The sequence below is a fragment of the Mandrillus leucophaeus genome, unplaced genomic scaffold (genome assembly GCF_000951045.1).
Source record: "Mandrillus leucophaeus isolate KB7577 unplaced genomic scaffold, Mleu.le_1.0 Scaffold58, whole genome shotgun sequence".
Classification (NCBI taxonomy): Eukaryota; Metazoa; Chordata; class Mammalia; order Primates; family Cercopithecidae; genus Mandrillus; species Mandrillus leucophaeus.
The window spans coordinates 3835589-3852710 of record NW_012106252.1 but is presented as its reverse complement, the minus strand read 5'-3'; the positions used below and the strand labels follow the sequence as shown (position 1 = coordinate 3852710).

Sequence of the window (17122 nt, the reverse complement as noted above, 5' to 3'; positions counted from 1 at the left end):
TTTTTTTTTTTTTTTTTTGAGACGGAGTCTTGCTCTGTTGCCAGGCTGGAGTACAGTGGCACGATCTCAGCTCACTGCAACCTCCACCCCCCGAATTCAAGCGATTCTCCTGCCTCAGCCTCCTGAGTAGCTAGGACTACAGGTGAGCACCACCACACCCAGCTAATTTTTGTATTTTTAGTGGAGACAGGGTTTCACCACATTGGCCAGGCTGGTCTCCATCTCTTGACCTTGTGATCTGCCCACCTCGGCCTCTCAAAGTGTTAGGATTACAGGAGTGAGCCACCATGCCCAGCCAGGATGGTAAATCCCTAAAGTGTAAGGGCTTAACCTTAACTCATCTTTACAAACAGCTTTGATACGGAGCCTGGCACATAGAGAACTCAAGTGCTATCTGGATAAAAGAAATGATTAGCAAGGCCAGAAGTCCTGTTGCCCAATACCTGCATTTTTTTGCAGGCAGGTCTTCACTCCAAGGCCTTTTTATTCATCTGCTTGCTTCCAGAAAGTCCTGCTTCCCCTTGAGGGCAGGTTTGTCCACAGGCTTGGCTCCCACACCAGGCTGCACTTCAATTTACAATAAGCACTTGAAGAATGAGTGCTGCAGGCACAACAGCAACGAAGCATCATCTCTTTATAAGTGAGGGATGAGGCATAAGATGTGCTATACTGCTCAGGCCCAGAATGGAACCCCATGTCCACAATGGACTCCCAATTCTAAGAAGGAAACAGAAATGGAAACCATACATGCCAGGGTGCAAAATAGTTAAAGAACTGGCTTATGTTGGATTAAATATTCTGTAAATTTTGGCCTCAGGAAAAATTATAGGAACTATTTGAAATATAAAAGAATAATGTATGAACTGAGATGCAGCAACTTGATTAAGCTGTGAATTTACACATTTATAACCTGAAACCACCATTACAACATATTTGTTTGAAAAAAAAATCAAAACTTGCTGACTTAGTTAACCCTTTATCTTTTTTTGCTGAGACTTAAAGTATGGTGCACATATCCACCAAACCACCCTATGAAATGCAAATTAACTCAACCTCTGTATTTCAGCATTTCCTGAATCACCTAATATCACTGAGAATAGCTAAAATATTACTTTTGATACTTTTCCTTATTTGGAATTCCTAAAAAAGATTGTGAGAATGGGAAGTAAGGTGGTGACCTTATTTCAAAATCAATAATTTTGAACTTACTGTTTATAGAGTGTAGTTTTCTGATTTTCCCCCCTCCTTCCAGGAGAATCAGGACACACATATATGCATATATGTGTGTGTCTATTAGTATGTGTGTTACTATATTTCTTTTGCAAACCAGATAACATATAACCTTTAAGAAATATAGCTAATCAAGCCAAAAAGTGGAAAAGGTGTAAAAGACCCAAATGTCCATTAGCTGATGAATGGATAAATGGAAAGTGCCAAATCCAAACAATGGAATATTATCCAGCCATAAAAAGGAATGAAGTACTGATAAATGCCTCAGCATATATAAATGCCTCAAAAATATTATGTTAAGTAAAAGAAGCCGACACAAAAGGCCACATATTGTATGATTCCATTTATGTGAAATGTCCAGAACAGGCAAATCCATAGAGACAGAAAGTAGATTGGTGACTGCCAGGAGCTAGAGGGAGGGGGAATACGGAGTGACTGCTAATGGGCACAGTACTGCTTTTGCAGATGGTGATAATGTTCTGAAATTAGATAGTGGTGATGGTTGTACAACTTTGTGAATATACTAAAATTATTGAAATGTGCACTTTAAAAAGGTAAATTTTATAGTATGTGAGTTATATCTCAAATTTTTGAAAATTAAAAAATATGACTAATCACAAAAACAACTAAAGTTCTGGTGAATTTTAAGTAGGTCACTGAATTTTGGGTGAGTCTCAGTCTTGTCATCTCTAAAATGAAGAATTAGGGTCAGATGCTCTCTTTCATTCTAGCTTTAAATATTAGTGATTCTACTTGGAATATGATAGATTTTCATAGCTTGGGAATCTCTTACAGTAGGAGCTTTGCCTATTGTCTGAAATACAGAACTGCAAGTAGAGATGCCTACATTCCGTCCTTGAGCAAGTACTGCCTGACTGCCATGAAGCATGTCACTTAAGATGTCGAAACCTTTCCTAGCAAGCAGACTCAGATAAAAGCAAAACAAAACAAAGAGAAGAAGATGTCAAAACCCAAATGTTAGGTTTTTCTTTTTATTTTATTATTATTTTTAGAGATGGTGTCTTGCTTTGTTGCCCAGGCTGGGCTTGAGCTTCTAGCCTCAACCAATCCTCTTGCCTCAGTCTCCTTAGTAGCTAGGACTACAGGTACGTGCCATTGTGTCTGACCTGTTTGTTTTTTATAAGGGAGTAAACATTTCTTTTTATTTGGATAAGCTTTATCCAAATAAGTTGGATTTCCTTTATCAAGTTAGAAATCCAACTCCTTGATAAAACCAAAGATGCCACTAGGATAAAAAGCAGAAGCACTGCAAGCCAACAGAATTCAGTTGGCCAGCTCCTAACATTATACAATAGGTTTTATCTAAAACAAAAGTTTCCTCTTACTCAAAATGAGGGCAGTTTAAGTAGTCATTTCTACTCCATTTTTCCTGAGTTTCATGTTATTTCTGTGATATTTTTGTAATATTTCTGTTTTAGGCTATTCAAACTACTCAACTGCAACAATTGCTGTCAAACACTAAATCCCATGAGGGTTTGTACCTATTCTAAATAAGTAATTGGTTCAAGTTATCAAATAAAAATGTCAGACAACCCAAGCTGCAGAACCAGGCTGACAGCCAACTCAATGGGACAAAGGACAGCAGCAGAGATGTGACACAAAAAAGTTTCAGGCTGTTTCAACTAAAGAATGAAAAGGAAATAAAACCACAATTGAGATATAGAAGAACATCTAGTGTTTGAACCAATTGCCAGTAGGTATCTAATTCAAATCACTGAATAAAACAAGCAATCCCCAAAGCCAAATAGAAGCATCACAATAAATCATATGAGTAGACAAGGATATAAATTGGGCCCTGTGCAAAGAAAATCCTTGTAGTTTTAATTGACTCTTCCCTAGCCACTCCCCAACCTCCTCTACCCTCAATTTTTGCCATTTTTTGACAACTCCATTCTTTATCAATCTGTTAGGAAATCTTGTTGATTCTACCTTTAAATATACAGAGAATTAGAATATTTCTCACCACCTCTACCACTAACAACACATAATTTTTTTCTTGCTTGAATTATTGCAATGGCCTCCTAACTGGATCCCCTAATTTTCAACCTTGCCCCAAATACAATCTCTTCTCAAAAGCAAGTAGAGTGATTCTTTCAAATGAGAAGGCCAATGATGTCACCTCTTCGTACAAAACCCTCTAAAGATTTTCAATTTCACTCAGAGTAAAAGCCAAAGCCTTTACAATAGCCTGCAAGGCCTGATAAGATCTGGTTTCCCATTTCCTCTCTGGCTTCAGGTCCCATTACTCGCACACACAGGACTATGTACACTTCTTCAAATTTGTGCCCCAGGGCCTTTGCTCTTGCTGTTGCCTAGTTATCTGCAGGGCTTGCTCACCCTGTTAAGAAGCCTGTTAAAATGTCACCTCATCAAAGCCTACCCTGATTCTCACCCTCGCTCCTCAGTAACTGCTTCATTTTTCTCAATAGCACTTACCAGCCTCTAATCTCTCAACTTACAGTTTGCTCATTTACTTTCTTTATAATCTGTCTGCCCCCAGTAAAATATAAATTCCATGAGTCTTTTTACTTACTATTGTATCTCACCACCTAGGACAGCAGATGCTTGCTAAATGTGTGTTGTGTGAACTCACCAGTGTCTCCCGGGTCAGTGCTCTGAAGAAATGTACGGCAGCGCTCCTTGTGCTCCTCAAGGGAACTTCTCTGCTTGTAACTCCTTCCACAAAACTCACATTTGTAGGGTTTCTCCACTAGAAGGAGAACATAAGGCACACGCAGTGACCCTCAGGGGTTCCATACAGGTCAGGTATTGGGGCTCTGTGACAACTGTTCACTAGAAATGAGACTGCTGAGTGAAGCCAGAGTATTTGGATACTTTTGAATCTATATTTTAAATTTGGTAAGCTTAAATAAGGTTATGGTCTATGATTAATCATTATGTCAGAGTATTCTTTGAAAGGGTCGCCTCCTATCACAAATGGAAGAATTTGGATTTAGTGATTACCATTTAGCATAGTGTTTTGGCTCCAGGTCAAATCTTGTTTTCTTTGGGGGGGAAAAAATAGGGCCCTTTTATTCTTCAAGGAGGTTAATGTGGTATAAGCAATGAAACAGGACAGGATTCCTTAGTTTGGACATCCATCTGGCTGTAAGTAGAGATTGCTGTAGTTTGTGGGAGTTAGAGAAACTGATGGCCTTTGCATAACATTGACATATTTGGATAAATTTAGTTCATCCTTGCCACGTGGCTATAGCAAAGTCTAGGCTAAAACAATAAAAACTGAGCTAATTAAGGATTTTTTTGGTTTTTTGTTTTTGAGACAGGGTCTCACTCCATCACCCAGGCTGGGGTGCAGTGGCTCAATCACAGCTCGCTACAGACCCAACTTCACAGGCTCAGGTGAAGCCTTGGCCTCCCAAAGGCCACTCTGGCCTCCCAAAGTGAGAGGATTACAGGTGTGAGTCATTGCACCCAGCCAGGATATCTTTGAATAATAGAAATAAAAATAGGCCAGGCGCAGTGGCTCACACCTGTAATCCCAGCACTTTGGGAGATCAAAGTGGGTGGATCACCTGAGGTCAGGGGTTCGAGAGCAGCCTGTCCAACATGGCAAAACCCCATCTCTTCTACAAATACAAAAATTAGCCAGGCACAGTGGCTCATGCCTGTAACTCCAGCACTTTTGGAGGCCAAGGCAGGTGGATCACGAGGTCAGGAGTTCGAGACCAACCTGGCCAATGTGGCGAATCCCCCTCTCTACTAAAAATACAAAACTTAGCCAGGCGTGATGGCGCGCGCCTGTAGTCCCAGCCACTCAGGAGGCTGAGGCAGAAGAATCACTTGAACCTGGGAGGTGGAGGTTGCAGTGAGCTGAGATCGTGCCACTGCACTCCAGCCTGGGCGACAGAGCAAGACTCTGTCTCAAACAAACAAAATTAGCTGGGCATCGTGGTAGGCATATATAATCCCAGCTACTAGGGAGGCTGAGGCAGGAGAATTGCTTGAACCTGAGAGGCAGAGGTTGCAGTGAGCCAAGATCACACCACTGCACTCCAGCCTGGGCAACAGAGCAAGACTATGTCTCAAAAAAAAAAAAAAAAGAAAAAGAAATAAAAATGAATTGTGAAAATGACTTCGTCTAAATGTCTAAGATGAAGGAAAACTTTCATCCATACAATTCATGCAACCTTTATTCTGCCAACTCCCCAAATGCTTTATTGCTTGAAATATGTAAGTAATAACTTCAACTATCTGTGCAAGGCTGGTCTTTCTGATTGCTGATAAAATATACTCAATGCATTTGTCAGTTTTAGGGGCTAAAATTCTTATTTTCTAACTCCTCTTGCTCTGTTTAAAACAGAGGCTTTGGGATTTAAAGCACTAAAAGATCCTTATGGAATCCTAAATTAAAACAAATGCAGGTTTGCTAGGGCTAAAAATGTTACGTTTCTGCATAAATTGGGTTCTCTGGAATCTGTCTTTAAAAAGCCTACTATTGTTTCTTACTTGAAAAAGGCAACAGTAGAGAACTATTCTAATTTTTTCGAACCAAACTCATCCTTAATTCATTACTTTGAAAAATGAGTTGTAAAAGAGAGAAACCCTTCATTTGCCAGTTACGATCTCTCATGGTGGGTTTTGTTGGGGCTGACTTCTTTAATCCTAGTGGCTGAATTATAACAAGTTTTGAGTTTGGGGCTAGGTTTTAATCAAAGCAGTAGATATGAACTGACATGAAAACAAACCTTTTCTTCCAATTAAAATTTGCCAGATAACATCAAGAACATGAGGTCCCAAATTTGAAAATAAACTCAGTCTTATTTTTCTAGGAAGGAAATTCTAAATCTTGGAAAAAAAAAAAAAGTATTATCTTGGTCAAAATAAGGAGTAAAAACATCAAGACAGCACATAGCTTTTTCCAAATCCTTACTGTTGTTCATCTTTTAGAGATTTAAAATAAGTAGGCTGGCTGGGCATGATGGCTCATGCCTGTAATCCCAGCACTTCGGGAGGTCAAAGTGGGAGGAATGCCCAAGCTCAGAAGTTTGAGACCAGCCTGAGAAACATAGTGAGACCTCATGTTGATTTAAAAAGTGGGCTGATCAAGAGGAAAGTTGGATTTAAGAAATTTATCCCGAATGGCCAAAAAGTAGCCACCAAACAATGATTTATATCCAAATTACAGTTTTTCATAATTTACAAACTGTACATCATTTGCTTGTCTCGTCTTTTGAATGGAAAGAGTATGTGTGTTAGGAAAACAATCTAATAAAGTTTACCAGAAGAAAATACTCATGGCTATAATTTTCTCACAAAAATTAAGAAGACATTTTTTATAGGGTGGGCTCTTCCTATCTGACTGTGTTTTCTCCAGGGGTGCGAGGATGGCGAGGAGATGATCATCTCCACTGAGGCAGACGGAGAACAATTAATGCCTTAATGGCAGTGTAATTAGCCCTAGAGGTCTCTGCTGTTGTAACCCTTCAGAACAAGAACGACAGATTGAAACCTTCCTACTTAACTCTTTCTAGTTTCCACATTGGGCTCTGAGGAATGCAGTTCCTAGACATGGAGTGCTCATTTCTCTCACTTACCAGAATGTGTCCTAAGATGCCCTGTGAGCGCATCTCTTCTTTGGCATGCATAGTTGCAGAGGTGACACTTAAAAGGTTTTTCCCCTGTGTGCAGTTTAATGTGGCGGAGGAGGTTACCTTTCTGAGTAAAAGATGCCCCACACTGATTACACTGGAATGGGCGTTCACCTTTAAAAAGGACAAAAAAGGAGATTTCTGATCACAGGCAAGTGGAGAAACATATGCACAGATTAGATGCCTAGGGCAAAAGCTCATCTTTTAGACAGTTACTGTTCACATTGGGATCAGTCTGGAGCTGCATTTCAAGGCAAGCCTAAGACTGACTTATGAAATCTCCTCTTTAGAAGAGAAAAAGCACCCACTAGCAAGGCTATTTTAGGTATCATATTGAATCAGAGCAAAGAAACAAGAGTAGCTCTAGAAGTGCTTTCTAGATCTAAGTTTTTATATTACTTGGTATTCCTTTTTTCTTTTTTTTTTTTTTTTTTGAGACAGGGTCTTCTTGCTCTGTTGCTCAGGCTGGAGTGCAATGGTCCCATCATGGCTCACTGAAGCCTTGACCTCCTGGGTTCAAGTGAGCCTGTTACCTCAGCCTTTAGAATAGCTGGGACTACAACTGTTTGCCATCATGCCTGGCTAATTTTTTAGTATTCCTTTTAAATTTAATCTCTTTTGAAAAAAGAGCCAGAAACTAAAGTCCTTACAAGGTGCTGAGGGCTAGAAATTCTCCTTTTTAAAGTCTTCATATGAGATGCAGAATGGAATCGACTGGCTCAAGTGCAGTGGTTGTGTTTGTATGCATTTCTACAGACTACCTGTTTATTGTCTGAAGATACATTATTTTAAACTGGAAATAAAAACTATGCCCTTTCATTTACCAAATTTGAACCCAATACAATAAGAAGATTTGCTCTTATTAAAAATGTTATGCAAAAATATATGAAAGATGGCTAAGAAGCAAATCACACAATTCAACTCCTACTTAGAAACTGAAGAAAAAGTATTTGGCTGACCTAGAACACTGTGCTCTCTACAGTCTTTTTTTATTCATAGCATTTGCAATATGTTTGCCAGATGCATGGTGAGGCAGGAATAAAAAGCACTGAGTAAATGGCAATGCAGAGAGAGAGAGACATATCAGCATTATAGCAAAAATCAATGAAAGTAACCGAAAGTTCCAAATTCCACCACTTCATTTCTCACATGGCTGCATTAGGATAGTTTTCAGAAGAATGAAAAAAGCAGACTATTTACCAGTATGGCTTCGCTTATGAACCATTAAGACATTGAAGCTGATGCAGGATAATCCACACACATCACAGTTCATCTTTCCACTGGTTGGCCTGCTACTATCAAATGAGACAACATGTCTCTCCAACTTAATGTTTTCATATTCATTATATTCTCTTGAATAGCTGTAAGGGATTTCAGGCTCTTCTGCATTTCCCATGGGCTCTGGCTTTAAAACATTTTCATCTCTTTCACTGTATTCATCTTTCACTTTCATTGAATCATCTGCAGGGAAGAAAATGCAAGAAATGAATGACTGTACTTGAAGCTATCAAAGCAGCTCAAACAGCAGAGACCCACAACTGACAATTAAATACCAAATGAAGCTAACAAAACACTGTACATCTACAAAACAAGAAGGCACCATTAGCATGACCGCACGTTATTTAAATTCAGAACCACAGTCAGAGGAAAACACACATACTTACACATAAAAACAGATGATAGTGTTTTAGGCTATCCAGAAAATTACAGATAATAGATTTTAGCTAAGTTTGCTCAAAGTGGCCATGAAACAAACATTGAGCAACTCTTCTCCAGTACTAGGGGAGAGGAAGGGTTCTCAGATCTACTACTGTTTTTGGTGGCTGCAGTTAAAAAGGCAAGGTGATGTACTCTTAGGTTTCAAGGAGAAAATATTGTTTGACTCCTTCAAATGCATGCAATGTAAGCCATTCAAATTAAGAGTTGAATAGTTAACGTAGTTTTTCTAATTTTAAGCCATGCTCTGCCTCTTCCCCTTCCACATATATGAATTGCTAAAACACATCTTATCTCTGTCTCTCTTGGAGCTGATAAAGGCACAACATTGACTGTAGAGGAAGCTGTCAGTACTAATGAAATAGTGCTGAGAAAGACAAAAGGAAAAGTTATTCTTTCATATAACCTAAGGAGTTACTTTCATTGACACAGGTAAATGGGGCTCAATCTAAATAAGGGGAAGGACCCTTAGGTCCCAAGTTAGGGAGGGCTAAACTCAAGGACTCAAGGATTGTGTAATAGGACTGGATAGGAGAGGAGGGACTGGCTCAAGTAAGTTGGCTGACCAAGTACTATCTTAAGAGCTGCAATGTAAATAAATGAAATTTAAAAGAACAGCTATCATACTCTTCATGAAGAGTCTAAGAACATATGAAGAACATGGGAAAAATATGAAGAACATAATAAAGAAGCAAATTTATGTACTTGCATTGACACTAGTAAAACCTAAAAATTTGCCTGATGTAAGAATAATAAACACTTGTAAGGGAGTTGTCATACATAAAATATGCTACATAAATGCTTACTTTTTCAAACATTGGTCCCTAGAAATCGAAAGTTGTCCCTCCCCATGAGGAATCACAAATCAATGGAGTGGAGGACTGGAGGGGAATTTAAATGTCATCTAATCCAACCCTCTCGTTTCTCAGATGAGGAAATCTGGGAGCAGAGACGTTTTCAGTCATTCGTCGAAGGTTACATGTCTAGTTACTGGCAGAGGTGTGATTAGAACACAAAACCTAACCTTGAACTAGGAATTACTTGGATTTGACCTCACGCACTAGACATATAAGGCCTAAGTGGATTCTTACCAACTATATTCCACACCCTCCCATCAGTGGTGTAAATGTTAAAACCCAAAACACTCTGAAAAAAAGATATTTTAAAAAACTACATCCCTTCCAAAAAACATCAATAAGTGTTGCTCCTCTTGCCACATAGGAGGAAGTACAACTGCAGCTGTGCCTGGCTTGCTACCTTGAACCCAAGTTTCAATTTTCACTTCTATCAAGGTTACCTTTCATCTATATTAACTGTGTTTGCTTAATAGAGCAAGACAGGGCCTAACCACCATCAGAGGAGCCAGGGCTGCCACACCGTTCCACTGCTTCCTACCACAGTTCATGGTTCACAACGTTTCACTCTTTGACTAGCAAAGATGTAGGACTGTAGGATAAGTCCAACATGTTTCAAATTTGGCCACCCTATGGATCTGGGTTATATAAGAAATGATATCTGTTTCCTGCTTGGAAAGAGGTTCACTTCCTTCTTTCTCTGGATAGGTCTTCCCTGCTTTCAAATGGAATTTGTTTACTTAACTGTTTTTTTTTTAAATTTTTTTTAAGAGAAGGATGCACCTGAGGCTTGTACCCGCCTCCCTTCCTCCATCACTCCAGCTGTGGGTAATATCCCACCAAAGCTTGAGTGCGCTTCAGTTTGCATGTAGGCGTTTAAAAGAACCTCAACGGAAAATTTCAGCTACTGAAAACCAAAAACAGCAGATAGAAAAGGCCAGCAGAAAAGGATTCTTTCCATTTTGGTTAGAAAATGTGAACATGACCAGACTCAGGCCACACTCCATGGTCACTGAACTTTAAAATGTAGTAAGATCAATGTGTTGGGTCTTTCTGAAAACAGAGGACAAAAGAGAGCTACTCCTTTCCCTCAGGATTTTGGCTTTAGTTGGTCTGACCTGGAACTCAATACTACACCATCCTGGCTCAAGAGTAGATCTTAGCTTTAGTCCTTTAGGAGCCAGCTGTAGAGCAAGGAAGACAGTATTTGAGACCCAGGGACATAAGGACACAGGGACAGGGTATTAGAGAAGTCCTCTGGGCTTACATAGTTGCTGGTTTGCCTTTGGAGTCTTACCAGTTTTAGATGAATGACTTCAATGACCTCTCTGCTTGGTTACTGGAGATCAGCAATTTATTTTTATTTTATTCTATTTTATTTTTTGAGACATAGTCTTGCTCCATTGCCCAGGCTGGAGTGCAGTGGCACGATCGGCTCACTGCAGTCTCTGCTTCCCAGGTTCAAGTGATTCTCCTGCCTCAGCCACCCAAGTAGCTGGGATTACAGGCACGTGCCACCATGCCCAGCTGATTTTTGCATTTTTAGTGGAGACCAGGTTTCGCCATGTTGGCCAGGCTGGTCTCGAACTCCTGACCTCAACTGATCCACCCGCCTCAGCCTCCCAAAGTGCTGGGATTACAGGCCTGAGCCACTGCGCCCAACCAGATTCTAATTTATTCTAATATTCAACTCTGTTACCTTCTCAAGGTAAGTCATAATAAATTGTTGGCCAGGTGTGGTGGCTCACGCCTGTAATCCTAGCACTTTGGGAAGCCAAGGCGGGTGGATCACCTGAGTTCAGGAGTTTGAGACCAGCCTGGTCAACAGGGCGAAACCCCATCTCCACTAAAACAAAAAATTAGCTGGGCATGGTGGCTCCTAGCTACTGGGGAGGCTGAGGCAGGAGAATCGCTTCAACCTGGGAGGTGGAGGTTGCAGTGACCTAATACTGCACCACTGCACTCCAGCCTGGGCGACAGAGCGAGACGCCAGCTCAAAAAAGATAAAATAAAATAAATTAGAATCTAAGGTATGAATGAGATTCCTGAGAGATATTAGGCTCAGTACTTAGCCTCCAAATACAGTCCACCAAAACCAGGAAAGGCACAAGCCTGCTCTAATGAAGGGATTCATCCCATTCCGAAAGACTTATTGGAGCAGAGAAAAGGGGTGTTCTACTTAGAAAATTCTATTAGAAAATACTAATGAATGTGTCTAAAGTCAAACTTGTCATCATTGAACCCAAACTTGCTTCTAATTTATGACTTATTTTTGTTGACAAATGGCATCACCCTTCTTCCAGTCTCCAAGTCGTGAAATTGTGGAACCTTTTCTCTTTCAATCTCCACAACAAATCGATCTCCAAGATCTATCAACTGTATGTCTTCAGGCTCTCTAGGTGCCAACTCCTCTTTTCCTTTCCTTTTGCAATTTGGTTTCACCTTTCATCACATCATACCTAAATTCATCCTCTCTCAACATTCCTTATTCTTTTTTTTTGAGACAGAGTCTCACTCTGTCGCCCAGGCTGGAGTGCAGTGGTACGATCTCGGCTCACTGCAAGCTCTGCCTCCCGGGTTCAAGCGATTCTCCTGCCTCAGGCTCCTGAGTAGCTGGGATTACAGGTGCCCACCACCATGCCTGGCTATTTTTTTTTTTTAGTAGAGACGAGATTTCACCATCTTGACCAGGCTGGTCTCGAACTCCTAACCTCGTGATCCATCCACCTTGGCCTCCCAAAGTGCTGGGATTACAGGCGTGAGCCACCGCACCTGGCCTCAACAATCCTTTCTAGACAGATTTAAGACACAGGTGGGCTAGGCGCGGTGGTTCACACCTGTAATCCCAGCACTCTGGGAGGCCCAGGTGGGCGGATCACGAGGTCCGGAGGTGGAGACTATCCTGGCAAACACGGTGAAACCCCATCTCTACTGAAAATACAAAAAATTAGCTGGGCATGGTGGTGCACGCCTATAGTCCCAGCTACTTGGGAGGCTGAGGCAGGAGAATCGCTTGAACCTGGGAGACGGAGGTTGCAGTGAGCTGAGATCACACCGCTGCACCCCAGCCTGGGCAACAGAGCAAGACTCAGTCTCAAAAAAAAAAAAAAAAAAGACACAGGTAAGCTATGCTTACTGCCTCTACAGCCTCAAAAAGGCCTCAGAATTCTCCATAATATGGCTTCTGCCTCCACAATTCACTGAATCTGCTCCGTTGAATATCACCAACCATAATCTTCTGATTCCTAGATTCAATGCCTTTTTGTATGCCACTCTCCCCAACTTCTTTGTAGTCCTCAACACTACTGACCTCTCACCATTCCTTGTTCTTCTGCATTCCTATTTCTTTTCTTTTCTTTTTTTTTTTGAGACGGAGTCTCACTCTGTTGCCCAGGCTGGAGTGCGGTGGTGTGATCTTGGCTCACTGCAACCTCTGCCTCCCGGGTTCAAGCGATTCTCCTGCCTCAGCCTCCCGAGTAGCTGGGATTACAGGCAGGTGCCACCACACCTGGCTAATTTTTGTATTTTTAGTAGAGAGGGTTTCACCATGTTGGCCAGGCTGGTCTCGAACTCCTGACTTCAGGTGATCCACCTGTCTTGGCCTCCCAAAGTGTTGGGATTACAGGTGTGAGCCACTGTGCCCGGCCCCTGCACTCCTATTTCTTCAATGAAACTGTACCTTCTTTCCTTGCCTTTCTGATTGCTTCCTTCTTGCCCCTTTTCTTCCCTCTGCATCCTAAATATTGTCCTTAACCTTCTTTTTTCTTCCCTCTATACCCCTCTTGCATGGCAATTTCATTCATTCTTAAGGCTTCAACTAACATCTTATATGATTAATTCTTATATATATAACTCTAGGTGTAATGTCTCTCCCTTTCTTTAGTCCTCTGTTTCTGAAGGCTTCCTAGGTATCTTCCCAGTTACTCAGGCTAGAATCCTTACGGTCATCTTTCCTTTCTCCTGATTGGGCCCCACATTCAATCATTCAGTGGTTCTGTCTGTCTGTCCAATCTCTAATCTGTTTCTCCACTCTAGTATTTTGCATGCCCATTACCTAATTCTCAGACCCTATGACTTTCTCATGATCTACTTATTGCTATAGCACCCGCACTGTTGTCCTTGCCTCTCTTCTTTCTCCTTTCCAGCTCATCTTGTTCATTGCTACAAGATTGTTCTTCCTAAATTCTAGCTCTGGTCATATTATAGCCCTGTCACAATTCTTCAATATTTTCCACTGCCAACAAAATAAATTCCAAACTCAGAAACAAAGAATTTAAAAGGACTTTTGGGATCTGGCCCCAACCTATCTTTGGCATATTAATTTCGACTACTTAGATCTTTAACTAAAGAACTTCTAAGTGGTCTTGGTTTTGTCCAAATTTATTTCCACTGCCTAAAAGATCTTTCCCCAACATGGCCACAGGTCCAGGTCCTACATATCTTTTTTTTTTTTTTTTTTTTTGAGATGGAGTCTTGCTCTGTCGCCTGGGCTGCAGTACAGTGGCGCGATCTCAGCTCACTGCAACCTCTGCCTCCCGGGTTCATGCCATTCTCCTGACTCAGCCTCCCAAGTAGCTGGGACTACAGGCGCCCATCACCACGCCCAGCTAATTTTTTGTATTTTTAGTAGAGACAGGGTTCCACCATGTTAGCCAGGATGGTCTCGATCTCCTGACCTCGTGATCCTCCCACCTCAGCCTCCCGAAGTGCTGGGATTAGAGGTGTAAGCCACTGCGCCTGGCCACTGTCCTACACATCTTTTAAGGTCAAACTAATATGCTATCTCCCAGCTACTAAGCTTTCCCTGATCCCCCCAGCTGGAAAATAGCCTGCTTCTTCTTCCTGGGTTACTTATAAACTCACCTCCCCTAGTCTCCCCCATAAATATGTAAGCTAGCTGAGGGCAGAAGCTATACAGATTGTGTGTGTGTGTAACTCAGCATTCCCTATGACACTGCTTAACCTGTGTCTGTAAGACCAGAGGTTATGTGGTTTTAAAATAGAAATTTTTGGGCTCCTACCATAGATCTACTAATCTGGGGGTGGAGATGGGAAATGTGCATTTAAAAACACGCTCTCCACATAAACCTTATGTACAATGCAGTTTGACAGCCACTGCTTGGAGTTAGACACAGTGCCCTACATAAGGTAGACATCCAATAAATTTCTGGTATATGAATATATCATTGCATTAGCCTCCTAACTGGCCCATGGTACATGTGACCTCTGTTATACTGCATCCTATTGCCAGAATAATCGTGCTGTAGAATGAAACTCTTGTTTAAAACTTTCAATGATTTAATGTGCTTATAGAATACAGTTCAAACTCCTTAATGAGGCATTCAAGCACCTGTCCAGAACTTGCCCCAGGACTACTTAACCATCTCATTTCTCAGTCTTCTTGAATCACCTTTCTCTCTGTATTAGAACTTTACTATTCAAAGTGAGGTCCTTGGATAAGCGGTTCTGCAACCCCCTGGGAGCTTGTTAGAAATACAGGTGCTCAGGCCTCAACCTAGACCTACTGGACCAGAATTTGCATTTTAACAAGATCCTCAAAGATTCTTATGCACATTAAAGTCTGAGAAGCACAGCAGCACCCTGACTAATCACAGTTCTCCAAGCCTCTTCTCCAGCCTTTCCCACACCTAAAATATCCTTCTACCATTTCAACAGTGTATTCAAACTTCCACATGCAGTTTAAATGACACTTCTTCCATGCAGTCTTCCTTGATAACCTTAACTAGAAAAAAAACTATGTTTCTTTGTTCTCATACACCCATCTTATTCTGCTTTATATTCAGTATGATATTATTACACTGCTACAGATCTGCTTTTATGTAGTTGATGTGTTCATAAAATGTTTCATGCAAAACCAATAACACTGTCCCGCTGATTAACATTCTACATTCAGAAATGTTGATTTTTCCCTGACTTCAGTTGTCAGTGACTGGCAACACCCATTCATTTAATAAAGGCAGAAAATCTTAAAGACCTGGCAACAAATACTTGAATATATTTAGGGAACTGCCTGATAGTATCCTGAACTCTTTTGTAAAGTGAATAAACCTTTTACAGTATGAATAATCTCATGTTTTGGTTTTGTAAATTCTAATCTTCTTATAATATATATCAGGTTTCTTAGACATACATCTTAAGTTGACACTTAGAAAATTATGAAGAAGCCTCATAGACACTGGTGGAAGTTTATTTCTTAAGTCAGGTGGTGGGTGTATGGATGGTTTCTTATTAGTCTTTAATCTACACATGTAATTATACTTGCCTTTTTGCATATATGATCTATTTTATAATAAAAAAGTTAAAGGCTTCCTGAATACATTTTTTAATAACTGAACTTGTGGAGAAAAGAATATACCAAAGCACAAATTGCTGATAAAGGCAATTGCTATACATTCCCAGAGGTGGGGAAAAGATGTCTAAATTGAATCTAACCCATAGGAAATTAGATTAAACTAAACTTCTTTCTAAAGGAGCTACTCTAGGGCACAATTGTTCCCATCTTTGTCTATGTTTTGGAGGCCTCTTAGGAAGATGACACACACGAACACACACACACCCCAGAGAGAATTTTGTAGGCTGAAGAGAACAAAGGTTTGGCTCACTGGAGCTGATGCACATGGTTTCATTTCCTGGGGTGATGGTTATCACATGAAAGGCTTGTACTCCAGAGTAGACATTTTTGGTTTCACCTGAGACACTGCAAAAACAATAGGTCCTGGAAAGGATCCAACATCTGAATCCTTCAGGGGCAATAGCAGTCTCAGCCAACTGTGTCTCAGTTTGTTTTTACAGGCACATAAAATGCTCAGTTGGAGAGAAGAACCTGTCAAAGACGGCAAACAGAACAGGCAAGTTGGGTATCTTGGAGAGCATGTTGGTACCAGGAATTTCCCAGTGCAAAAAAGAGATTCTGAATTTCCACCTTAAACTATAAGATCTCAGAATCCAACTCTAAGAAGGACAAAGTTGGAAGTAATATCCTCAGGTTTGCCAGAGATATTGTGAGAAGGGACAAAATGAGGTAGAGGCTGTTAGGGAAGGCACAAAAGGGTGATGTTATTTAAGTGTTTTACAAGGATCGGGGGTCATAACCATGAAATCTTCAGCACATGCAAAAGTCAACTGGATAACAAAGAAGCTTAATCATCTTAATGTGGCATTTTAATGATGCCACTGATTTGCTATGCCAATTCAGAGATAATGAGGCCCTAATGCTACAGATGTTCAGCTAGGCTAAAAGAAAGGGGGGGTGGGCTTTTCTAGCATGCCATTTTCTAACTATCCAATTAAACAAATTGTGAAAGCATCTAAATAGTTTACCAGGTTTTGACAGCTGTTAATAGGATTTAGAAGCTTGAAGCACTAAAGAGCAAAATGGGAAATATATGTATTGTAGGTATTCAGTCTACAAAGTTTGTTACTGTCACCCAATCTAGCGCAAACAGATGAACTAGAACAGTTTTCCTTATAAAATTAATGTCTATACTTCTCTCCCACAGTGACCTCTTTGTATTAGGAAGAAGAACACTGAAACGACGGGTCATCTTCGTTTTCTAATTTACATTTTTGTATGTAAAGTAATGAGACAGAGAAACCGATGATATTTTTAGAACTAAAGAGTAAGGAAAGTTTTAATATTTGCTAACCAGTAAAATTATAAAGCTTCAATGC

General features: G+C 40.6%; 1 protein-coding gene across 8 annotated transcripts in view; it reads right to left on the bottom strand.

The window, feature by feature from the left end:
- IKZF3 (IKAROS family zinc finger 3 (Aiolos)) overlaps positions 1-17122 on the bottom strand; it is a 105327-nt gene that overhangs the window by 21977 nt on the left and 66228 nt on the right. For 2 of the 8 annotated variants that reach the window (XM_011998987.1, XM_011998988.1), the window contains 3 exons: positions 8061-8321; positions 6807-6974; positions 3845-3961 (listed from right to left, as the gene is read on the bottom strand). The exons of 2 other annotated variants lie outside the window; for them this stretch is intronic. In XM_011998987.1, the coding sequence (XP_011854377.1) occupies positions 3845-3961; positions 6807-6974; positions 8061-8321 (546 nt within the window). The remainder of the gene's footprint in view (positions 1-3844; positions 3962-6806; positions 6975-8060; positions 8322-17122) is intronic. 4 more of the 8 variants (XM_011998990.1, XM_011998989.1, XM_011998991.1 and 1 more) reach the window with 4 other exon arrangements.